Source organism: Empidonax traillii, unplaced genomic scaffold (assembly GCF_003031625.1).
Source record: "Empidonax traillii isolate 1590-97213 ecotype Southwest subspecies unplaced genomic scaffold, ASM303162v1 scaffold301:size691294, whole genome shotgun sequence".
In the NCBI taxonomy this organism is placed as follows: domain Eukaryota; kingdom Metazoa; phylum Chordata; class Aves; order Passeriformes; family Tyrannidae; genus Empidonax; species Empidonax traillii.
In genome coordinates this window covers 236,383-261,331 of record NW_020955494.1, presented here as the reverse complement: position 1 = coordinate 261,331, position 24,949 = coordinate 236,383, and the positions used below count along the sequence as shown (strand labels likewise).

Sequence of the window (24,949 nt, the reverse complement as noted above, 5' to 3'; positions counted from 1 at the left end):
GTCAGCGAGGATTAGAATAAATATAATTGCTTCTCTTCTTCCCACAAATGAAGCAGCGTGGCAGTGATTCACTTAAACCCCAGCATTTAGGGATCAAGGAGAGTCTATTCTTTAAGCTTATTTGAAAGCTTGAACTCTGAACTGCAACTTGTAGGGTGAAAGGAAAAAAAACCCTCCAAAAACCCAAACAAACTTAATTATGTTAAAAGTAGACTTCTTTCTCTGTAGATTGTGGGATGTGGGATTTTAGGGGTGTTTTTAAGGGTCTGACAGGCTGCTCTTGGATTTCAGACACTCTCCAGTGCATTGCAGAGATGCTGAGAATCACAAAGCAGGCGATGGGACTGGATGTGCCCATCATTGAGAAGAAGCTGGAAAGGTGAGTCCAGAAAGGATGGGAACCTCCTGTATCCACTTCTGCTCTTCCCAGGGGCAAAGCACAGCATGTGGTGGCTGCAGGAAATGTCTGGGCTGTGTGTGGGGCTGTGACGTGTCCTGTGCTGCTCCCAGTGACGGCAGCAAAAGGTGTGGGCCAGAACAGTGTTTTGTGTGTGCGCTCGTGGGCACAACTGTAAGAACATTCTGCAAATCACATGCTTTGGGAGCAGTTGGTGCAGTTTTTCCCACCTGAACACAATGTCTGCTCCTGTGGTAAGTCAGGGTTACAAAAATAGAGAATTCACATCTCTTTTCTGGTAAAATTAAAGTGCCTGCAGAAAGAGGCTGCTCCTTGTTTGGTTACTGTTCTGTATCAACCCTCCTTTTTTTGCTGGTTTGAGCTTGATTAGCTTATATGGTGCAATATTATGTAAGGAAAGGATTAATTTCGTTTATTTATGTGAGGAAAGGATAACTTAGTAACTCAGTGTCCATCTCTGCTGTGGAGATAGACTGGAAGTCAGTGAATACTTGGTATTTATAAAAATGACTGCTTTGGCTGTACATTAGAAATCCAGTTTTGTCTTGCAGGAAGAGCAGTAAACCCCACGAGGACATCATTGGCATTCGCTCCCAGAACAGAGGCTCCCTGGCCCAGGGCAAGAACTATTTGCTGAGCAAGTTCTCCTCCCTCAATCAGAAAGTGAAACAAACCAAATCCAACGTCAACATCGGCAACCTTCGCAAGCTGGGCAGCTTCGCTAAACCAGAAGTGAAAGTCAATTTTTTGAAGCCAAACTTGAAAGTGAATCTCTGGAAATCAGACAGTAGCCTTGAAACTCTGGAGAACCCAGGGGCAGATCCCAAAGCCCAGACCGAATCTGACACAGAGGGCTCAGATAACGACTCATTCCATTCCGACGACTTCCTGACTAATTCCAAGTCGGACGAGGACAACCAGCTCACGGACTCCCTGGAGAACATCGGCCCCACGGACTACGTGCTGCCCAGCTGCGGCATCCTGGCCTCGGCCCCGCGCCTGGCCAGCCGCTCGCAGTCCCTGAGCAGCGCGGACACCGCCGTGCCCGAGGGGCAGGGCTGGCAGGAGGGGCAGGGCTGGCAGGAGGGGCAGGGATCGCAGGAGGGGCGGGGATCGCAGGAGGGGCAGGGCTGGCAGGAGGGGCAGGGCTGGCAGGAGGGGCAGGGCTGGCAGGAGGGGCAGGGATCGCAGGAGGGGCAGGAATCGCAGGAGGGGCAGGGATCGCAGGAGGGGCAGAGCTCCCAGCCTGGCCGCTCCCACTGCCAGGACGAGGACGCGGCCGCGCCCTCTGGTGCCAGCGCACTCGGGGAGCTCCCCAAGCCCATCGATGTGTACTGCCAGAGGTTCGTGCAGGATGCCCAGAGCAAGGGCTCCGATGTTCTGGAGGCTCAGGCTGGTTCTCAGCAGCCCCACGGCCCCGCGGCCCACAGCAGCAATAACGCGGCACAACCCAAGGCTGAAGCTGTGGGGGACGTCCCTTCCCGGCCCTCCAAGCTGGATGTCCGCTCTGCTGAGCCCAGCCCTCAGCTCCTGGCTGTGGGTGGGACCGACTGCAGTAAATCCCATAGGAGCCCCGGCTCTGTGTGTGGGAACCCCGAGCCAGGACTCCACAGCTCTCCCTCTCCCGCCGAGAGCAGCAGGGCCGTGTCCCCCTTTGCCAAGATCCGCAGCTCCATGGTCCAGGTTGCAAACATCACCCAGGCAGGACTGACTCAAGGCATCAACTTTGCCGTGGCAAAGGTCCAGAAGAGCCCTGCGGAACCAGAAGCTTTAAATGAAATCAAACAAAAAGAACTGAGGGAAATGTTTACGCAATGCCAGACCCGGATAATTCAGATCTAGTTGCTGATTCGGGAAGTGTTCTTCTGGTTGTGGCTCTCAATAAAGTGCTACAAAAACATGATGGCAGGACTCATGGTGGCAAGAACAGCTGCTGGATACTGGGATCCATAAGAGGTAACTTGTTTACAGGCAGTGAGAGATGCAGATGGATTTGGCTGTGACCAAGCAGCAGAATTCCCTCCCGAGGTGAGACACAGCGGTGAACCCCCCATTCAAACAGGTAGCTTAGACACTGGGACTCAGTAAGCATGCTGTCTATCTTAGATGTGTTGCACAGTTATTTTTTGGAGACTAATTTTGTAGCTCTTCTGAATTATGTAGAAAGTATTTATACTACAAAGGTGATACTGCACTTCTCTGACCTTACTTACCTTGCACTACACCAGCAAAATAACCTACCGGTAAAGGACATTTTATTTATTTTTGGACTAGAGTTTTTACTTGTTTTCATTGAGGTTTTAGATGCAGCTTTCTCTGAATTGTGCCTCTACAACGGGAACCGATGAGTTTTTGTTGAATTTAAATACTTTACCCAGAAAGTGAGATTTCTTTGCTATCCTTTTCTTTCCACCCATCCTGGAACACTTTCATTAAAGACTCAGTCTGAACTATCCACGATCCTGCAGTGCAGATTTCTTCTGGAGATTGGTTCTTTTTTTCCTCCCCTGAGGTGAGGGGAAATGAAGCAAATGCCCTCAAGCTGTTTTGCCCACGTTAAAGCAATTCTTATTTCCTTTTTTTCTGAATTCCAAACTCTGCCAGTTCATTCCAATTTTCTGTGTCTGTTAAAGCAAGACAAGACACCTGCCCTTCAGGCCTTGTGTCCCTCTTGAAACTGTTCCAACTGCCAAGTCCAGACAACATCTGAAGCAGCAGGCAGGGTACTGCTTCCATAATCAGAGCAGAGTTGGGAGCATCCACCCCAGACCAAATTCATTCCCTGTTCCCAGGATAAAGCTAAACATCAACTCCTGCTGGGATAAAAACTCCCCTTCTCTGTGTGTGTCAAAATCCAGCCCAATGCTCTTTCCCAGAAATGCCTTGCCCTGCCCTGCCAGGAGCTGATCCCAGAGCTGCTGTGAGGCAGGGCCTCCCTGTGCTGTGCTTTGTGACTGTGACACCCCCAGCCCCGGTGCCTCTGTCTCATCCCTGTGCTGTAGATAATCTGCACGTGGTGTCCCCACAGCCTCCTGTCCTGCGGGAGGGTAGTTCTGTGTCTTAGGACCTGTAGTGTGTCTGAAACGACTTCTCATCTAACCCTGACAGCCTGAAACTTTGATAAACAAATTTATTTATTTTATTAAAGTGATGTGGGTTTGGGTTTTTTTTTTTTTTTGAGTGTCTATACTTGTGGCGATATTTAAAATTAAACTACTGCTGTATTTTAATGTGAGCAATATACATGAGATATTTTAATAAAAAAAGTGCAATCAAAGGCTGGGTTTGGTACGTGATGTTGAGGGATGTGGTGCTCCAGGGCTGGGGGTTGTCAGGAGTCCCAGAGTGGGTGCAGTTGGGAGTGCTGGAGGGCATCATCCCCCTGCTCAAGCAGGACCACCTGAGCTGGACTTCAAAGATCATCCAGTGCCACCCCCTGTCCTGGGCAGGGACACCTTCCACCAGCCCAGGTCGCTCCAAGCCCCATCCAGCCTGGCCTTGGACACTTCCCAGGGATGGGGCAGCCACAGCTTCTCTGGGCAACCTGTGCCAGGGCCTGCCCACCCTCCCAGCCAGGAATTCCTTCCCAATATCCAACCTGAACCTGCCCTCTGGGAGCAGCCATTGCCTCTTGTCCTGTCACAATCCCTCCTTCCAGCTTATGAACTGTCCCCTACTTACACATGGAATCCTGGAGATGGCAACACGCACAGAACCATCCTCTGAGCCCATCTTACAGCTCTGCATTCCAGCCCTGCTGCCTTTGGAAGAGAACATTTCCCTCCTGGATTTGCTTGGTTGCTTCACTTCACATAAGGCAGATGAAGCCATGAATATTCATTTAGTGATGAAAAAAAAAGGAATAAACTTTAAGTGAAAGGCCATCAAACTTGGCTCAAGTTTAGGATACACAAATATTGTTTCATAATACTCTTTGTGCAGAGACAAAATGTGTAGCCTGGCTGTGCAGCAGCCCCCTCATAATTAGAACAGGAAAAAAGCAGCAAAAAAAGAGGGTTCCTGTTCACATGATCTCAGCCATGCAAAAACCCCAAGGAAAGGTGCTCTGAGCTTAATGGAAACTTGGCCTTTTTTCTTGTTCAGGAAAGGATTAATTGAAGCAAAATGTAGCAGTGGCTCCATCCTGGGCTCCTGCAGGCTGTGTCCACACAGGCAGCCCTACTGACTGCAGCACAGCCTGTGCTGCTTCGACACTTCACTACCTCAACCACCCTTGTTAAACTAATTCTGCAGGTGCCATCTGGGGCGGCACAGCCCCTGAGAGCAGCTCAAATGGACAGGAATAAGGGATGCAGACCATTGTTAATGCTTCAGGGATATTATTCCAACCCTTATCCACACTGCAGTGCTGCTGGGGGAAAGTAAGCTATGGTTTGGACAAGGATGTGTCACCAGTTCTACAGTCAATGTGGGTTTTTTTAAGAAGTTGTGCCAAAACAAAGCTCATCAGAGATATTTGAGAAGTGAGTCCTGTTCTGCTCTAAGCACAACAAAGATGGATTTCATAGCTGACCTGGTCAGGGGTGAGATCAAACCACTCCACTGTGCTGCCTCAGCTCACAGCACCCACAGCTCCATGCTGAAGTCAGCACCTCCCGCAGCTGCAGCTCTGGCCAGCTGGGAGCTCTGAGCCTCCCAATCCTGCCTTCTGGAATTGGAGCAAAAGAGGAATCCCAGAGCAAAGCCCAGCACGGCTGTGGACCGAGGGCTCGGGGTTACATTTTCTCATTATCAAAGGAAATAAGTTTATGCAACTTCAGTATTAAAGTTTAATATCAAACAATTTGCTCATTGTTACCAATTTTCAATTACAAAACAGGGTCCAAAAAAATTCCATAAAATATGCTGAAGTGGCTGAACAGAGTTAAGCGTGTTCAGGCTGCGAGGGTAAATATCCATAACTTTTTTGGTATAAATTATCTACAAAAACTGGTATAAACAATATTCCAATCTTAGTCTGGGTTCCACCTAGGATTAGACGAGTTTTCAAGGTGTTAAAGTTCGTTGCCATTGACACATTTCTGCTGCTGCAGCCTGGCTTTGCGCTGGGCCTCCAGCTGTTTGGCTCTCAGCCACCTCTCCCTCGACAGCGTCGTCTGCCCCGCGCTGAGCGACAGGAACCTGGGGGGACACACAGGGGGGTCAGGGCAGAGACCAAACCTGCACAGCCCCACCCCACACAAAGGCAAATTTAACAGTATGGTTGACTTTGAGATCTCTAAGCTGTAACTTCCAAGAGTTCCAAACCACCTACTGCGTCTGAAGACGCTTCTCTAGGATTAAATTTCGTTCCCAACTTGGCTATAAGAAGTTAAGAATGTTTACTTTTTTTTACTCTAAATTCAGTAGATAACATCACACCAAAAAGGAGATAAAATTAACAAGCCTTTTTTTATCTGCAGCTCTTAATACCTACAATATTATTTGTCACTGGATGCTGAGGGTTTTTTTTGACATTATCGACAAACATTTTAGAAAAACTACAAACCAGCACAGTAAGTTTTCCCTCAATGGGAGCTTTTCATGTTTTGATTACTTTTTTTTTTTTTGGAAACAGACAATGTATAGTTTGTTACTCGTTTTACTTGAGTGAAATCTTGTAACTTTCCTAAAGCAGAGTAACAAAAAAACACTCAAGAGCGATAGAGTAATTTCAATGAACAATTTATAAGAGCAGGTTTCTCAAGGCAGTATGTTTTCCTTGCAGTATCCTAGGAGGTATCCAGCTGCAGAGAGCAGCTCTGTGGGAAGCCTCAGGCAGGACAAGCAGCAGCACCCACCTTGCCACGAGCAGTGTCTTGTGCAGATCATCGGCTGTGATGCTCTCGGGGTCGTTCTTGCGCATCTCCACAAAGTCCTCCTCCACTGCCTGTGGGCAGCCAGCAGTTAGAGAGAGAACACAACCCCTACCCAGAGTGGAGCTTGCAAAGAGCTCAACACCTCAACTGCCTTTACGTGACATTCTCATCTTGGAACAGAACTGGTTTGCAAAGGGAACAGTACATGTCCTGTTTCTCATTTGTACTATACTTATTTCAGTGGATACTTGACAAACCCTTGACATGAAAATACTTCTGGTTTGGTTTTCAGAACACCTGAAGGAGATTCATCAACAGGGAAAGTACAGGAACAGTCTGTTAAGGTGCCTTCTATCCAGCTACACAGTTGAGAATGTGTTAGTGGAGTCTTCCCTACCTTGGTCACCTCATCAGATATGCTGTAGTCCAGCAGCCTCAGCAAACTCAGGTAAATTCGGAATTTGTTGAGCACAGACGGGAGCACTGCTGTCAGGAGGCTGCTCATGTACTCCTCCATGTTTGGTGGGATTATCTGGGGTTGGAGGTGGACTTGGCAATCTGACTGGAAGATAAAATCACACACCATCTCTTGCCACATCCCACTGTTTTCTATTCCCAAACCAATTTACTCCCGAAGCCAACAGAAGTCCTTTCCCAGAATTAAGGTCAGACAGTTCTTTAAGGTGCAGCCTCGCTGTGAAGCAGCAGCCAGCTCCACTCGGGCAGGGAAGCAGAGGCTCAGCTGATGGAGCTGGAGTGCCAGAGATCAGCTGTTTGCTACCCTGGGCTCCCCGGGGGCAGTGCCAGCTCTGGGGCTCTGGGAGGGGCCCACACCTGCAGCCTGTGCCCCTCCCTGGCACTGCCACTGCCTGCCACCCCTGCTGTCTGAGGAGGAGGCAGCACCACTGCCACTGTCCCACGGGCCCTGGGGATCATCTGCACTGGGCCCTGGCAGGGCTGCTCTGGGCAGGCAGTGCCACCTGCATTCCCAATCCCAGAGCATCCCCTGCTCCCGTACCGGCAGCAGGGACCGGCCCTCCGAGGTGATGAGCACATTAATGTTGCAGGGGAATTCCATCCGGTGGTAACTGAAGTCATAATCCACCTTCTGCCAGGTGATCAGATTGCCCAGCGCCGTCACGTTGTGGACACCTGCAGTGTGGGAACAAACCCCTGAGCACAGACCCAAACAGATACAGTCACACCTCAATCTTGGTTCAATCTGCCTTTAGTCAGCAATTCCTGCAGCCTTCCTGCTTCTTCGGGGTCTGTGGTGTCTTCCAGACAGACACCACCATTTCATGAGATCCAAACTAAGGATTCCTAATTTCCAGTCTAAATTTGATCTGGTTCAGTACATGTGTTCACAGCTCACCTTTTTATCAGCCCTGCAAAGCCAGGCAACTATTTCCAGTGAAAAACCAAACAAATCTCCCCTCAAAAGTGGACAAAGCACAACCCATCTCATTTTTATAGCAGTCACTTGCCTTACGTGAAACAAGTTATTTAAAATATAAAAAGACTGACAAATTAGCTGGTTGGCTCTTGGAATTCTCCCTTTGAAATACCAACATGGACCTGACAAACTGAATTTCTCTTCAGCAGTGTTACTGCATCACATCACACATCTAATGTTACGGCTTTGCTTTCAACCAGTTAGTATTAATTTATTATACTGTAAATTAAGGCAAATTTAACAGTATGGTTTACTCCTGGCACATTTTGCCATTTGAAATCTCTAAGCTGGAACTTCCAAGAGTTCCAAACCAACTACTGCATCTGAAGACACTTCTCTAGGATTAAATTTTGTTCCCAAATTTGCTATAAGAAGTTAAAAATGTTTACTTTTTTTTTTACTCTAAATTCAGTAGATAACATCACATCAAAAAAGAAATAAAATTAACAAGTTTTTTTTTTTTTTTTACCTGCAACTTTTAATACCTACAATATTATTTATCATTAGATGCTGAGGTTGGTTTTAGACATTATGGACAAACATTTTAGAAAACCTACAAACCAGCACAGCAAGTTTTCCCTCAATGGGAGCTTTTCATGTTTTGACAACCTTTTTTGGAAACAGACAATGTAAAGTTTGTTACTCGTTTTACTTGAGTGAAATTTTGTAACTTCCCTAAAGCAGAGTAACAAAAAAACCACTGAAGACTGGAGAGCAATAGAATAATTTCAATGAATAATTTATAAGAGCAGTAATTAAAAAAAAAAAAAGAGCAGGTTTCTCAAGAGAGCCTTTTTTATTTTAACATGAAGTCACTTGCAGTGCTTTCTTTACCAGAACCACAGAACATCCTGAGCTGGAGGGGACCCCCAAGGATCAGTGAAGTCCAACTCCAGGCCCTGCAGAGCACAGGGGGCACCACAGGTACCTGCACTGTGCTTCCACACTCACTGAACCTTCAGTAAGTGCAACTCATCTTTTAGGTAAGTTAGAATGAAATACATTTAATTTATTCACGTCTAAAGCTCTGCAGAAACCACATTACATCAGCTTAAAAGATAGAACCATCCTTTTTTTTCCCAATCTTTTTATTTCCAGTTCTTGGCTGGACTCTCAGGGGATGGTTTCCATACATACAGGAAAAGGACAGAGCATAAGGAAGCAGCAGATGCTTCCCACTTCAAGCATTACCACAGCAAACTGAAAGGCCATTCTAATTAATCAGAGTTATTTGGGTACTAAGGAATTACCCACGTTTGTCCTAAGCTGACTGAGGAGGCTGCAGGGAGCTTGTCCATAGCGATGAAATGAGGACAGTTTTGTAACAGACCGTCACCGCCGGCACACAATCAGCATACCTCTTAAAACACAGCGACTTTTAACCTGCCAGCTGGGATTTTAAATGCCAGGAAGTGCCCACCTGTTGTGTCGAGCTGTCCTTGCTCCAGCTGAGTCTCGTCCAGCACCAGGGAGGTGTTGCTGGCCAGCTGCAGCACCCCGGTCACCAGGCGGTTGGCGGCGTAGTCCTTGTGCGGGATGAAGCGTGAGTGGTTCATGTTCTCGATGGTCATCTGCAGCCGGTGGGACTGCAACGACAGCACAGCAGCACTGCCCACTGCCCACAGCACAGCAGCGCTGCTCACAACCCCCCCTCCCTGCCCTGCACGTCCTGCACGACCTGAACAACAAACGGGTGATGGCGGCAGTAACGTCATTACCACCCCACGCTGAATTACTGCGGGTTTCTGCAGAGCGGTGCCCACAAGCGGGAATAAACCATAATGGCACCCTAACTAAGTGTCAAAATATGATTCCAGGGAGACAAAATAAAGCATGCAGCATCTGGCTGTTAGTTCAGTGCCTCTGAAGAGAGGCTTTTACTCCGCATTCATTCTAGGTAATGTGGCACGCAGAGATTGAACACACACCCCTGCTGTTAGCTGCTCCCTCAGAGGGCAGCAGGAGCCTTCATTGAAGCAGCCTGCTTCAGAAATCAAAGAATCAACTAAAGTGTTGTTTCTGGGTTGAAACAATGAGAACATCAATCCCCAGAAGCACTGGAGCACCCCAAGGCTTACTGCTGGCACCAGCTGCTGGATGATGCGGTAGATGTGCTCGGTGAAGACGCTGTTCCTGGGACACCCGCTCAAGTTGACAGTGAATTTTCCCAGAGGAAGCACATCTCGTCTTGCATAACTACACCAAAAACAACACAGGTTAGACAAGCCTCTGAGTTACACTGGGCACAGGTATCACTCAGCTGGGGTGCTGTGTGGCACCTCAGAGAGCCAGCAGGATTTCAGTGCCAACACATCAGTAACAGTCATCCCCTGTTCCCTGCCCAGTGCCCAGGGAGCTGAGCCAGGCTGGAGCTGCTCCTCAAGGCTCTGGCACTGCCCAAAAGTGCCCTTCCAGTGTCTGGGATCCTGCCCTGTGCCTCCAGACATTCTGTTCTCCTGGTACTCCATTGCTACTCAGCAAACACACTTCATTCTTTTCCTTTCTCGGGCCCAGTCTCCACTTCCCTACTTATCAACCTGTTCATCTCCTTTACCTGCCCTCAGCTCTCCTCTCCCTCTTCTCCTGTCTATCTTCTCCCCATCCTGGACAACTCTCAACCTTTATGTGACACCAGCTAAGACAGAAAATACATTCTAGTCTAAGTGTCAGAGCACTCAGTGCCACTAAAAAGAATGGAAACAGAACCCATTTTAATTCTGAAGACTCAAAGGACTAACATTAAATTGGAGCCTGACAACTACACTTAATCTAAGCAAAACACACTGACTGAAGCTTCACACCTGAGATTTTAATGAGTCATTTCATGCAGTGACAGTTTAAAATCAACAAAAAAATTGCTGAAGAACCCCATAAACAGAGGTGTCTGTTAGGTGTTGAGTATCTAAACTGCCAGAGATCACAATACTCACACTGTAGAGATGAGATGCAGTATCAGGTACTCAGCAGCCAAACTGTCTCCCAGGAGGGCATGGGTGAGGAACCCCAGCAGCTCTGCTCTCACTGGCGACAGCTCAGACATGAAATTGGAAACAACTGACAAAAAAACAGAAGACAACAAATGTCAGGAAATGTGCTGTTTCTCACCCACTTCTCTCCAAATCTTACTATTATAATTTGATGAGGAAAATGTTTATTCTAAAGCAGTTGAGGAAAAAGAAACAAACATTCATCGTTTTTTCCAGCTGAGCAATTACTGGCTTTGGATAACCCAAATCACTCAACATTTCCTTGGAAATGCTTTTCCTTTTTAAAAATTAGATACTGTGTAACACACTTGCAGAAGGCTACAAAGTCTGGATGGAGCCAAGTTTCTAAAATAATAGCCCACCCACTTTATTTAAAGGCAGAAAAAAAACCCTCTTACATGTGATACAGCTCAGGACAACCAATAAATACAAAGCACTCAAGGAACAAAATGATAAATATCAGAGCAATAATTCAATGACACAATCATAACAGTCGAAGAGGCCACAAGGACTAGCACAGTCACTTAAAAGCAGAATTGCCTTGTTTTCTGCACAGTATTATTGTTCTTCATATTGTCAGCATGTCTCTTATTTCCACTGTCAGACTGCCTTGGAAATCTAATATTCCAGCAACACCATTTGAAAACTAATCAAATCTCATGGCTGAACAGCTCACTAAAATCCTTGGGCACGTCGAACGCAAAGCCAAGTTTGACATAAATCCCGTTTCTTTCAGCCAAATCAAGCCAAAAAAAAGGCCCTTTCCTCAGAGCCAGCCATGTGTGCTCCCCTGTGCCAGGCAGTGCCCAGGGCTCCCATACTCACAGGCTTTACTCTCCTCCTCCTTAAGGCAGGCAGGCAGCAGGGGGTTGATGTGCTGCAGCTTGTGGGCCAGAATGACGTGGATCCTGGGCACCAGGGAGGCAGGAGGGCTGTGCACTCTCTGTTCCTCGGCCGTGTCCATGCACTCCATAGGATCCAGGGCTGAGCTGTCCCTAGGAAAGGGCATGGAAAAACCGGGCTCCCAAACATCCCTTGGGAATTCCTCCCTGTCTGACTGAGGGCAGATGGAACCAGGCCAGGAACGGAGCAGGTGGGAACAACCAACATCCGCTCCCAGCTCCTGGGAACTCCTCCCACGTGCAAACCACCCTCTCTAGGAGTTTTACAGACACCATAAACACCAAATCTCAATCATATCATGGGACAGAACTGCCAAAGCAGGCCTGGCCAGAAAAACCTGGATTCTATTATTTTAAAAAAATAATCAAACCGAACTTTTCGGGGAAAAAAACCCCCAAACAACAAAAAACAAACAACCCCCCCAAACCAAACAAACCCACATTTATTATTTGCTGCATCATTTCATAATCTGTAGCTTCAAGTAAAATGTTACACACTGCTCTGGACAGCCTGTACAGAATGAAGTCTAAACAGTAACTTCCAGGAAAATAAGGCCATGATTTGTTACATTTGTCTGTGTAGGAACATGGGGGATTTTCTTATTCCACTGGGTTCTGGAGCCTGACAGGATCTTCTACACAGTTACTCAGTCACTGGCTGAGTAAAAAAAACTCTGAGTAAATAGATCCAAACGTAGCTCAGCTGGAACCTGCAAGTATTACCTCTTCATTTAAAAGTTCAGATGGAGGAGCTTTGCTCTCCCTGAACATGTCTTACAAAATTCCTCCCAGGTGGTTTTCCTTTGTCATGCAGAAACTAAAGTCCCTAAAGTGAGTATATCAGATGATACTAAAGTTTAGCACAAATTTAATCCACTGGTTCTAAAAGCTGACGGGCTTTATAACTTCAAAGGCACTTCACCCACACACTGCCCACCCTTTCCACTACATTTCTTTCGTTTGCACTCAAAACATTGCTAAATGCCAACATTTTGTTTATTTGTGACAGAACGACACGCAGGGGAAAAACAGCCAACCTGTGACAGAGCAAGTGAGCTGCCAGTCTGGGATGAGCTGTCACACAGATGATAACCCAGAGCAGCCGGCCAGGCTGAGTTAATTTTTAAGAAGCTGGCACTATAAAGGATTCACACTGCACTCTGGATATTGTACTGATCAGAAAGATAAACAAAGTCACCACCACAAATCACTCAGAGCGCAGTGGTTCAAGACATCAGTAGTATTTATGTTAGACTGGTCAAGAGTTTTGGTTTAAAACCTGACTTCTTGCACCTTGGATTAGTTTGTTTTTTTGTCAGACAAGTAACTGCAGAGCAGCAGGGGAAAGGGGAAGTTTCTATCAGTGGCATAGCATGATGATATACCTTAATGAATGAAAAAATCAACCCAAATTTTACTCAAGTTGATCACTATCACTCTCCATGCAAATATGCAAACTTTTTTTTTTATACTCTTCTGAAATGTTTATGGTAACAACTATCATGGACTTAGAAATTACTGCCAAAGGGCATTTTATAATTTTAAAGTTAATTTGAAAGCTTGTTCACTATTCACTCACTGACTGAAAGTTTAATAGGCATGAAAGAACACAAACCATTTAGCTATAGAAGCACTTTCTGCTTTATGGACTGTACAGCAACCTAAAGAAAAGATGCCCTGTATATCCAAGGGTATGGATGGACCAGAGCACTTTGGATTGGAGTTTACAAGACACTGACCTAACACTTCCCTTATCAAGCTTTTTGAAGCAGCAGAACTGACCTGTTGAGCATAACTGTTGTGATTTCCACCTTTCCTTGCCTGCTCACGGGGACAAGCACAGCCCTCCCTGGGGGCAGCCTTACCTCTCCTCACTGTTCACCAAGCTCAGCACCGGATCCACGGACAGAACTCCATAAACCTCCAGCACATCGTTCACTTTGAAGCTCTCCCAGCTCTCATAGACCTGAGAGAAACCAAATCCAGGGGTTAGGAAGGATGGAAAAGCCTCTCAGTGTGGCCTGAGAGCAGCCTGTGTGAACAGGTCTCCCCCAGCCCTCGGTGGAACTCAGCTTACACTGAAAAAGGGAGTTTCTACGATTCCCTTTCTTTTTCCATTAGCGCTCTTTCAACGCCAATGTTTCATCCAGATTTGCTGAATAAGGCAAGTCAACACACAAACAGCACAGAAATCTTGTGGTGAAGTTTGATAGTCAGTACAGCACAGTAGTGAATCAAGGACTATTTCAAATCCAATAAACAAATGTGTAGTTTATTGGTTTTTTCAGCTTGTTCCATCACAACTTTCTTCCTTTAGAGGAAAAATCCTAGAAGCAGAAATTCCAGACTCAATACCATCTACACCCTCAAGCGTCTAGTACTGGACTTTTTTTTTTTAAACTGTGCTGAAAAGGTGCAATAATAAATGCTGCTGAGGGATTTCAGCAGTTCAAATGCAGCAATCAGGAAGAAAAACAATGTAACAGTGAAAAGAAACCATGCAATGATTTGTAGAAACAAAATTATTGACTGGAGAGACAGTTTCTGTGCCTATAAAGCTGTCTGCAAGAGTAACCAGTCCCACTGTAACCTCGGATTCTGTGCCTCACTGAGGCCCTGCTCATCAGCCCCTCTCCACTTGTGTTACCTTGACAAGACAGGCTGGTCCCTTCTCTCCTGGCAATGGGAAATTTAGGTCAAGTGGAGGGGAGCAGTTGGGAGAAATGAGATGATGAGCAGCAGGAGCTTCTGTTTCTAATCTCTTTGGCTCCACACATCCATGGATATCACCTCCACCTCCTGAAAAACACAGAATTGCAGGCTCTTTAAACACCAGTGCAAAACTGAACAGCTTTCTCCAGGGAACAACACGGAATTAAACTAATTTAACAAGACATTTGAGATAAAAACATTTAATAATGCAATATATTTGACATCCAAAAAGTCTCACAAATGAATATTTTACATTGTCAAGTTAAGTGTGAGTGAGAGTGCCAGTACAGATCTATGTGTCTTGGCCACAAATATGATTTTCAAAATGTAATGTTTACATTGGGTGAATGACTTTTCTCTGCAGTCCATAGGACTGCAAAAGTAATATATTTCTGCACTTCAACTTTAAAATCCCAGATAGCTCTTAAAGGTTAGGATATGCATAAAGAATCAGTTTACATTAAAAATCTCTGTAGATTTTCAGCAATAATACAGCAATAAAAATCTGTTCTACAGTTGATCAGTCCTGGGTACACAGACAGTTCAGTCTATCCTGTCTTGCAATCTGGTAAGAATACAAAAAGAAAATCCAGAGGCCAGCTAATGAACCTGACAGGCACAGAACACCGAACCAAAGACAGCAGCAACTTCTACAGTTTTTTTTCTTTAACAGGACCAACAACTTAAACTAACCACTTTCTCTTATTGGCAAGAAAACTTGCCAAAATCTTCCAGAAGAACCCCATTCCAGTTTAAGTGGCATCTCCATGGCTGAGCATCAAACCAAACAGTTCACAGGCTGATTGCAACACAAGTAAGAGCTGCACACTGGCAGTGTTGGAAATACCCCCCTCTGGAAAGGTTTAAATGCTTTCTTCAGGGTGCTGCAGGTGTCTGCCATGGATCGTGTTCCTCCCTGAAGCTGGATTAGTGAATCAGGTTGGAAGAAAGGGGAGGCTGGAAGATCTCTGCTGGATACACACTCTGCAGCAAAGCAGCACTGACTGACATGGAGTTCAGCTCCAATTTACACAGGAAGAGCCACACACAGCGGGAGAGACCAAACTACATGATTTCCCTCCCATTACTGTGAAATCTGTGATGCAGTGGGAAATTCAACACAAACTGCTCAAGTCCCACCTGCTGCTGTAAATGGTTTGTGTGCTGTTCCACCTCAGAGGCAATGCAGCAGTGCTGCTCTCAGGAACTAACTCCACAGTCATGCCAACAAGTCACACAACACTTCTAATCAACCACTGCTGACTTCAACCAAGCCACTAAATTAGTTCTGAAGGCTGCACCAACACTGCTGCTACAAACAGCTGCAAATATTTCAGGTTTTAAAACTGAAATTTCTACAAATTCTGGAGAGATATCCTAACTATTGATCAATAGCAACTGTTACCCATATGCTGCTCCTTCTGCTTGGATGGATGCAGATCCATGTCCTCGTCCTCCTCGTAGCTCCTCTTGTGGCGACTGGGGGTGTAGGAAGTTGAAGGGCTGACCCGGGCTTGGCTGGCACTGATGTAGGCCTGAAACTGGGGGTTAAGGACAACCACAGGCTGGGCAGGGGCAACCCAGGCACAGGAAGGGTTGTTTGGGGTTTTTTAACAAAATTCTGGTGTTTTATTTTCAGCAAGACATGAGAATAATGAATCAAACTGTTACCTCTTCAGACACATAAATAACCTGCTGCAGGAGACCAGAGAGTCAGTGGCTTTTTATGACAATACAAACTAAAAATCACCAGGTGCTATTGCACCATCAGTCTCTAAAGGAGGGAGGGTTTTCTTCCCTGAGAACACGCTTGTGGTCAGGAACAAATTAAAAAAGCAAGAATCTTCTCTCCCACATCTCCTTCATTTGCATCCCCTCTGTGCACACAACACACCACCAGTTTTCCCTTTCTTCTCTTTCTACACCTACCACCTCACCTGATCCACCCAGGAAAAAAACCAAGCCACTTTAAATAAACTTATCTCCTTAAATCTAATACAATCAGTGCTCACCAACCACTAAGAGAGTCAGAAAGGATATTTCTTTCACCCATGCAGATTCCCCAGGCACTGGAACGCAGTAGAGAGTCTGTCTCTCCGAGGTGACTGTTTGGGAGGAGTTCAAATCGATTTCCTGCTGAGGCTGCAATGCCAAGGGAAATTCTGTTCAAAAAATCTGATTGCAGGTTCTTTAAACCAATCCCACAGATTCAGTTACTCAGCCAGAAGTTACAGCTAACATAGTCATGGAACAGGGAATCCAAACAGTCTCTATCTCTAATGCTTTGATTCCAAGTGCACTGCACTGCCAGGAGTGGTTGTTTTCCACAGCAGGCAGTCTCAGTCACGGGCACTCCCCCCTCAAACCAAGCAAAACAAATTTTAAATACAACAGGGACAGCTGGAAACCTCCTGGAATGAGAATGCCAGGGAGCAGTTATGAATACTTTGCTTTCCAAGCCTGAGATTAATTCTGTATTCAGCAGTATCCTCAGGAATCCACTGGTAAGCACCAAAGAAGTTCTATCACACTTCTAAACAGTAATTTTCCAGCTAATATTTCAATTTGTGTAACTTGTATAACTTACCCCACATTCTGCCACATCTCTGTATTTGCCAAAATGCAAAACCTGCCAAGAAGGAAAAGGTAATGCAGTCATTCCTGTTCTGACAGCATCCTGAACAGGAATCACCCCCAAATCCCTGCAGTCCAAAAACCCCCACAGACACACTGCCAAAGCTTTATTTTAATATTTTCCTTTCCTCAACAGAAACGGAACAAGTGATGTATTAGTGATGCCCTTTGAGCCAAACACACCTATTACTAAATAGTGCCCAGACACCACAGGTTTAACTTGGGAAGTACAGAAATATAAGAACTAGAATGGATAAAATGAGAAGCATTCATTAAAGTATTAAATCAGGGTTTCACTTACACGAGCATTTGTGTTTGGGTCAACTGTTTCATACACTGCCATGTAAAACTCCGGATCAAACATATCTTGAACCATGCAGCGGAATTTCACCAAACTGTTGGGTTTCAGGTAATGAACAGGAACATCATTCAGCGATGGCACCTGGGAACAAAAGGAGTTTATTCCATACAACTGGGATATGTTAACCAATGCACTGAACTCAGCCAAAACCAGGTGGCATAACTTGAAATGAAACTTGCAATACGAATAGGGTTTTCTAAATCTGAAGATCAACTTGTTGAAAAAACTCAGATTCAGCATTAAAATACAACAAAAACCAGAAATGGCATTTTAACAAACATATATCGCCTCAAGTTTCTCTTCAGCAAGAAAATGTGCTTTCAACTCTTTCTACTGTTGTCGGTTTGACTTGATTTTTCCCATTTACATTTTGAATAAAACTATAATTGAAATATTAAATATGGGATCCTCTTATGGACGGATGAAGAAAAAAAGAAATCAAATAATTTTCATCTGTTTCCTCAGCCATAAGTGGAACAGATTTGATATGAAACTTTCCAGTCCCCTCAGCAATGTTCCACCTCACCTTTTTTGCTACAGCCTTTTAAAAAAGTATCAGCTTTTGAACTCACCTGTGCACGTTTCATTTTTAAACCTTAAGCCCAGTTTCCCTGCTGAACTGCACAAATCAGCCCGGCAAAGCACGGTTTTATCAGAAAAAGCATTTTTTTTTTCCTAAAACCTGAAAGCTCAGCTACTTCTTCAACCCACACAAGGTTTGCAGCATCGAGATCAAGACCCGAGGGGAGAAGGGGTTTACAACCTGCAGCTGAGCAGCTCGTGGAGCTCAGAGTGCAGGGACAGGCACTCCCCAAAACGACAATATTTGTCAGCTCCTGCCATCTGCTGACTGCGCTGCAGAGCGGCGGCACCGGGAGGGATCGCCCGGGGCAGGGGCTGTGCTGAAGGAGAGGGGATGAGGGGCTGAAACCCCAGCCGGGGTTCCCCAGCCTGGCTCTGCACACAGGTTAGAGATGGAAACAACACACCCTGAAGTCTGGGCCTGAAGTTCGACCCCGTTCTTATCACGAGAAGGGAGAACTGCTCCAACGCGAGTCACTGCAATAAAATGTAAACAACGACGGAACTTGGGGAAAGTGGAAGTCTAAAAGAATCAAACGCTCTTACCCAGTTAGTAGCGTTATTTTCTTTTAATTTTTCCTTGAAGTACTCGGTTACCTTCTTTTCCCAGTCAGAGTTTGGAACATTTTGGGCTACAAAAAAAACCACATTTACACGTGCATTAGCACCGATAACAGACCTCTATCATTCTCCCAGAGCATTCTCCCAACACAGCAAACAAAGCAAACTTTTACTTCTATTTCTGGGGAAACAGATGCAATTCAGACCACGGATGAGTGCATTTCAGTGCAATTTATGCCTCTTGTAACTCACGGCTTGCCATTTTACAGGCTCCCAGGCCAACCAAGATGCCCACAGCCGTTCTTGGGAGCGAGGGAAAGCTCCACAGCCCCTCAGGGAGAAAGGGCAGGAGCTGAGGTACCGCTTCCCGCGCGGAAGGTTTTTATTTCGATATCCTTTCAGTTCAGACCGAGCCTGGCACAGAAACAGCCGCGATGATGGCACGGGGCAACATTACAGCGGTGATCGGCAGCGCGTGTGGACAGCACGCGTTGTCCCCCCAACCCAAAGACACACGAGACGCGTGAGATACAGGAGAGGCAGATGAGAGATGTATATAAGGTACGTGAGATATGTATGGGGTACAGAGGACACACAGGCAGCCTCGCCGCTCTCCCGCCACCACCCCGCGAGGGAAAGCCCCGTCCGGTTCCGGGCGCCCTCAGGGCGCTCCCGCCCGGGCCGAGGGGACGCCGCTCCCGCCTCACCGAAGAAGCCCTGCACGATGCTGAGGGGGTTGTTGAGCCAGTCGCCCACGCACGGCATGGCGGGGTCGCGCCTCGCCGCGGGGCTGCCGGCTCCTCGCGGCCACCGCCTGCCTGCTGCCTGCCTGCCGGCTCCCTGCGGCCACCGCCTGCCGCTCGCCAGCCCTGCCCGGGCACTGCCGCTTCCTCCTGCTCCTCCTCCCCTTCCTGCGGGAATGGCGGCGCCACCGCCTCCCGCCCCTCACGGCTGCGCGCCCGCCGCCATCTTGGGTGCGGGCGGAAGGGGCCGGGGCGGGACGTGGCCGGGGCGCGGCCATGGCGGCGGCGAAGGCCGGGGGAGGCACGGCCGGCACCGGCACCGGCACCAACCTGCTCTTCTCCTCCTCCGCCACCGACTTCAGCTTCAGCGTGCCCTTCATCCCCGTTAGCCAGGCGCCCGCCGCGCCCGGGCCCGCGCTGCTGCCCGCCGGTACGGACGGAGGGAGGGGCGGTGAGGGGTCCCGCCGGTGCCGCAGCCCCCAGGGTGGGCTGAGGGGAGCCCCGGGAGCCGGGCGAGGCTGCCGGGGGGGGCTGAGGGGTCGGGGGAGCCCCGGGAGCCGGGCCGGGCTGCCGGGGGGGCTGAGGGCACGGACGGCTCCGCTCGGCCCGGCCCGGGACTCTCGTACCCGCTGTCAGCTGTGGTGCCTCAGCTCAGACAGGCTGCTTGGGGTCACCTATTCCGCTTTCTTACGCTTAATTCCTTGTGCTTCCTTATATTTAGCGGTTGTGTGTTTGGTTTTCAGTGTCATGGCTGAGGAGGGGGTGTTTGTCGCGTTTTCAGCTCATCGATGTTTCAGACTATTCGTTTCAGCCATTTAAAGGTCTCGGTGCTTCCATTCAGGGTGGACTGAGTGATTTCACTGTATTTAAGCTCCTTTCCCATTCTGCTTTCCGCTTTCCCTGTGTGAAAATAGCGTGCTAAGCAGGCACCTAAAATATCCTTGCTAATTTAATCCCGGTTCTGTTATCCTTTCCCTCTAAAGCCCTGATGGTGTTCCCAGCACAATTTAAAATCTGCTCCTCCAGCAGCTTCAGATGAAGGAACGGATTTTTCTGGGAATGTGTTCGGTCTGAGATTAAAGCCCTAAACGTTAGAAATGCATCTAGAAATCAGATATTTCAAATTTTACTGCATTGCACATGTTGCAGTTAGGCTAATGACCTTTAAAGGTCCCTTTAAAACCAAACTGTTCTATGCTGAGTCCAAAATCCAGGACTTCATTTCAACACTGTTTTATCTTAGCTAAAATAAGTGTTAATGTTGCTGGAAATCAGTGCAATTGATCTCTGTAGATTTAATACAATACTTGCTGAGTATGGCTTTGAAACATTATTTTAGATGAACTACGTTTTTTTGTGTGGGAGAGCTAAAAGCAATAGAATATTATCCCTACTTATATGAAATATCGAACTGGTTAATATATTTACTGATTCCATTGTGCAATCCTTACAATTATTCTTTCCTGCAAATACATGTTAATTCTTATTGAAGCAAATAAAGGAATTTTTGAGTGCTCTCAAAGTCACTCCAGTGGCTTTGCACAAATGACTATTGTGGCGCTTCCCCGAAGATTTTGGGGCCAGCCAGGGAGCAAATCTGATGGGATTTTGTGGATGTGGTGAATTGTGTACTCTCCATCTCACTTCAAAGTTGATCAGATGGGGATTCACGGTTCTGCAGCTGCAGTGAATGTCAGTGCTAGAGCTTGTGCCGTGTTCCATGTGAGCCCAGCGAAGGCCCAGGTCCTGTTAAATGCTCTTTCCATCCTCACTTGCACTCCCCATCTCTCCAGCAGGGTGTTGCTGGGATCTGCCTGTGTAAATGGTTTGTGTCTCCAGTCACAGTTTGAAGCAGGAAAGAGCAAGCTCTGGAGTTCAAATTTTAAATAGTGCAAAATGTAATAAGAGTCAATCTCAGGATTTGCTTGACAGCTGCCAGCCAACACTGAGGAGCTGTGTGCAGTCACTGATTTGTTGTGGCTGTCTCCAAGAGTGAATAATTAGTAGTTTGAGAATAAAAGACACATTCTCTGGCTCAGGTATGGGTGACGTAGGCAGTGTATTTACTGTAGGTAGAGAGGAGTGTTCCCAGTGGGGAAGGGGATTAATGTCACTTGTGGTTGTCTGTGAATGAGGAGGGAGGGAGGAACAGGAGGTTGACACAGTCACAGCTGAAGAAAGGCTGGTTTGAACGTGGGAAGAACATTGCCCTTGCCTGTCAGAGCTGTCCATCCATTTTTTAAAATTTACAGGATGTGCTTGTTTTACTGCCAGGCTGGGCTTACGTTCCAATGAACTATTTGCAACATTGGAAACAGGCAAGATAGAAAGTAGTCTTTTGTATTGTAAACCAGCACGTAGATATTTATATTATATATAAATACACACACACAAGGAATTTTTGTTTTGGCAGAGCTTTTGCCAGTCTCGAAAGCTGCAGTTAGACTGAAACCTCCAAAACCTAGTGGAGATTGGAGAACAGCAGGTGTTTAGTGAATGGGCATTTGGGAGGGGCCTTGGGAACCCTTCAGCACGCTGCTACACATTTGTGGTGAGCTGACACAGTGAGGTGAATTGCCTGCTGTGCTGCCAGGATTTTGGGAAAGCTGAGGGGAGAGTGTGGTGTGCAGTAGCTTCTCTCTGTTCCACAGTGTTAAATGAAATATAGAAGGAAGGCGGGTTTTGTTGTTTAGAATTGAGACCTTTTATTTAGCATAACTGGCCACTGTGCTGGGAGATAGTCCCCAGGCCTGACTTCAGAGTGGTCAATGCTTGTAAATGCTTTCAGCATTCTCCATGTGATGGCCTGCACACACAGGTGTTGGGTTGTTCCTTGAAAGTGCTGCAGGTGAGAGTAAGAGAAATTCATAAGGCAGATGATGCCTCAAATTGGCACTGTCTGCACAGACTACTAAATAAAAGATGGTTAAAATAGTTCTCTTTAATCTTGGCAGCTGCTTCTTTTATGATTAATTAATTAGAACAGCAGCTTCCTAGGGAGACTCCTCCGTGGATTCCCCTGTACTCCCTTGATACTCTCTAGTGCAATTATGTTGGCTGTGGATAAAGACATTTGTTGTTGGCTGCTCTGGGGACTGGGTATCAGAGAAGCAGCAATACCTTGGAGGTGTCTCCCCCACAGCCTGGGGATCTTTGATTGCCAGAGCAGATGAAACAGTTACAGCCTCTGCAGGTTGCACTGACTCCTTGCAAGGTGCTGTTTCCTCAGCAGGCAGGCAGTGATGCTCAGGCTATCACAGGTTTAGCTGAGCTCACTGGGACACCTCTAATAATGTCAAACCTCTTTTTTTCCCTCTTGTTGCCAAATCACTGCCAAGCAAAAAACTGATTGACCAGAACCTGATTTATTTTCTCAATGGCCTTGTACCTTTTTAAATCCTCTACTGCACTTATGCAGAATGGGGAGCGATTTTTCTGCACCAGAAATTTAGCTTTTATGCCAGGCTAGAGTAGGATTTTTGCGAGAACTGGAGTAAGTCCTGCTCATCAGGTGACTTGGGATCATGAGTTATGGGCACCTTGCAAGTCAGATGAGAAACCTTGTGAGGGCTGTGCTAACGGAGCAGGCAAGAGTGGATTGGTCAACCAGTAGGTTTGGTCTATTGGGGAGTGTTTTTAAGGTCTAATTTTTTATTTGATCTTGGAAGTCTGAAAATCAGAGCGTAAAGCCCTATGTTTAATAACTGGTTACATGGTGAAAGGATATGAACCAAGGCTGCCCTTGCATTTGGGAGGGATTTTAGTACCTGCCGAGTTGCCTTGGGAAGGTCCTGACTCCAGCTGTACTTTGGTCTCTTATTTAATGTTTTTAATATTTGTTGCTCGTTCTGTGTACCCTGAGTGACTTATGGTCCATTTTGAATGTTCCTGAAGGCTCTGTATCTTTTATTTCGTTTTATGACGTGCCTGATCACCAAGGTTGTGCAAGCTCTGTAGTCCTTCTGGCTTTCTGGAGACCAGCAGTTCTGGCAATAGCTGATAATGCTACAGAACGTTTTGACGACACCCAGCAGCTGGTTCGAATGTCTCACGGTGTCCCTGGTGGTCCTTTTGTCTTTGCAGATGATTCTGCAGACGTTGGGGAGGAGGACAGCTTCTTGGGTCAGACTTCTGCCAGCCCCAACCCCCCACAGACTTTCAACTATTTCTCCCAGGTGCCCAGTAGCGGCGATCCCTTCGGAAGCATTGGGCAGCCACCCCTGACAACTGCTGCGAGTCCCGTGGGAGCACCGGCCTTCTCCAGGCCCCCAACCTCCCTACCACTCGTGTCTGGGGCACAGGATGGGCACAATGCCTTTCCACCTCAGATTCCCAGTTCCCAGCCCTGCAGTGCCCCACCCGCTCCCCAGGTGGGCATCCCGCCGTACCAGAGCCCTCAGCAGAGCTGTCCCCCGCCCACCAGTGCGTCAGGACTCGCCCCGGGAACACCTCAGCAAGGATACAACCCCTACAGACACACCACCCTGAGCAGCAGAGCCAACCCCTACCTCACCCCACCCCAGCTGCAGCACAGCCACGGCCCTGCCCACACCCCATCCGCTGTGCCACCCGTGCAGATGTACCAGGCACCTCCAGGGCCTCTCACACAGGTAAGGCTGTCACTCCTCATGTCCTGGTGCAGAGCAAAACCACTGAAGGTCATGTGTGTTCATCATTCCTGTCACGTACAATTGTCAGCAAATTCTTTGAAACACACTGGTTGGGGATTTTGTGTGGTAATAAAGCATTAATCTCCATACTTTTTTACCTGCACAAAAACACTAATAAAATAACACAAAGGGGTTAGTAATAACCTGACATGTTGGCCTTGAAAATGGCAAAAGATGGTTCTTATTTTGCCTGAGCTATTGCTGTATTTCCCTTATCGTGAATAGAGAATGTAAATAGTACATAATGACAAAACAATGCAAAGGCAGTAGAACCTAAACAATCTGGAGTATTGGACTATAAAATTTCACAACTTCTGTTTGCTTGATTTATATATAGTACAGTATTTTTGTGGGGTTTTTTTCTTTCTTTACATGTATCATCAACCAAAGCAGTTGCTACTGGTGGCGTCATTTGCTTGTAGTTGTACTAGCTGGATTTTTGTACAGTTTGCACAAAATCAGCTTTATGGAGGCCCTTTCAAAATCAGTTACTTTTACTTGGCTGCATCTGAGTTAGAAATCTGCCTGTTCTGATCACTTTGCAGGGTGAGAGCTATTACTGAAGTGCACACTGTCAAAAGTTTTGTGGCTGTAAGAAATAAGCTCAGCCTGAGTTTTGAAAATTGCAGCTGTGTGAGGCCGATACCCAGTTCTGATTGCCCACATTTCTCAGTTCCCACAGTCCCAGCTCCAGGCTGCCAGGCCTGCAGGTCCCCTGGTCCCAGCCCCTCCGGTGCTGCTGCACAACCAGTACGAGCCAGTCCAGCCCCACTGGTTCTACTGTAAAGAGGTGGAGGACAAGCAGATCTGGATGCCCTTCAGCCTCCTGGACTCGGCTAAACTGGAGGAAGTTTACAATTCTGGTAAGTGCTGTCTCATCCAGAGGGGAGCAGAAGGACTGGAAGGAGAATGGCACTGCTGTATGAGGGAGGGGTATGGCAGTAATAGGGAAGGTTCAGCCAGGCAGAAAGGGATCTGGGGGTGCTGATCGACAGGAGGTTGAACATGAGCCAGCAGTGTGCCCAGGGGTCCAGGAAGGCCAATGGATCCTGGCCTGGATCAGGAACAGTGTGGTCAGAAGGAGCAGGGCAGTGATCCTTCCCC

General features: G+C 47.0%; 3 protein-coding genes across 6 annotated transcripts in view; 2 read left to right on the top strand and 1 right to left on the bottom strand.

Moving 5' to 3' along the window:
- Positions 1-2,666, top strand: part of INPP5F (inositol polyphosphate-5-phosphatase F) — a 35,379-nt gene extending 32,713 nt beyond the window's left edge. The window contains exons 19-21 of the mRNA XM_027890868.1: positions 292-379; positions 970-1,515; positions 1,657-2,666. Coding sequence (XP_027746669.1) covers positions 292-379; positions 970-1,515; positions 1,657-2,260 — 1,238 coding nt within the window. The 3' untranslated portion in view covers positions 2,261-2,666. The remainder of the gene's footprint in view (positions 1-291; positions 380-969; positions 1,516-1,656) is intronic.
- Positions 2,667-5,188: 2,522 nt separating this feature from the next.
- On the bottom strand, positions 5,189-19,597 carry MCMBP (minichromosome maintenance complex binding protein). 4 transcript variants are annotated; one of them, XM_027890863.1, is made up of 17 exons: positions 19,290-19,305; positions 19,140-19,250; positions 18,418-18,503; positions 17,230-17,370; positions 16,882-16,923; positions 16,335-16,436; positions 15,694-15,829; positions 14,230-14,378; positions 13,448-13,548; positions 11,506-11,675; positions 10,624-10,747; positions 9,772-9,889; positions 9,114-9,279; positions 7,256-7,389; positions 6,635-6,799; positions 6,220-6,308; positions 5,189-5,560 (listed from the first exon to the last, which is right to left on the bottom strand). In XM_027890863.1, the coding sequence occupies exons 2-17, from the start codon at positions 19,195-19,197 to the stop codon at positions 5,434-5,436; spliced, it is 1,908 nt and encodes a 635-aa protein (XP_027746664.1). In that variant the 5' UTR covers positions 19,198-19,250; positions 19,290-19,305; the 3' UTR covers positions 5,189-5,433. The 4 variants fall into 4 exon arrangements, with proteins under 4 accessions (XP_027746664.1, XP_027746666.1, XP_027746665.1 ...); XM_027890865.1 differs by lacking the exons at positions 19,140-19,250; positions 19,290-19,305 and adding an exon at positions 19,506-19,597; XM_027890864.1 differs by lacking the exons at positions 19,140-19,250; positions 19,290-19,305 and adding an exon at positions 18,685-18,946.
- The window catches only part of SEC23IP (SEC23 interacting protein), a 19,150-nt gene continuing 13,613 nt past the window's right edge, over positions 19,413-24,949 (top strand). Inside the window, exons 1-3 of the mRNA XM_027890862.1 lie at positions 19,413-19,605; positions 23,259-23,785; positions 24,519-24,708. Of these exons, the coding sequence (XP_027746663.1) occupies positions 19,452-19,605; positions 23,259-23,785; positions 24,519-24,708 (871 nt within the window). The 5' untranslated portion in view covers positions 19,413-19,451. The remainder of the gene's footprint in view (positions 19,606-23,258; positions 23,786-24,518; positions 24,709-24,949) is intronic.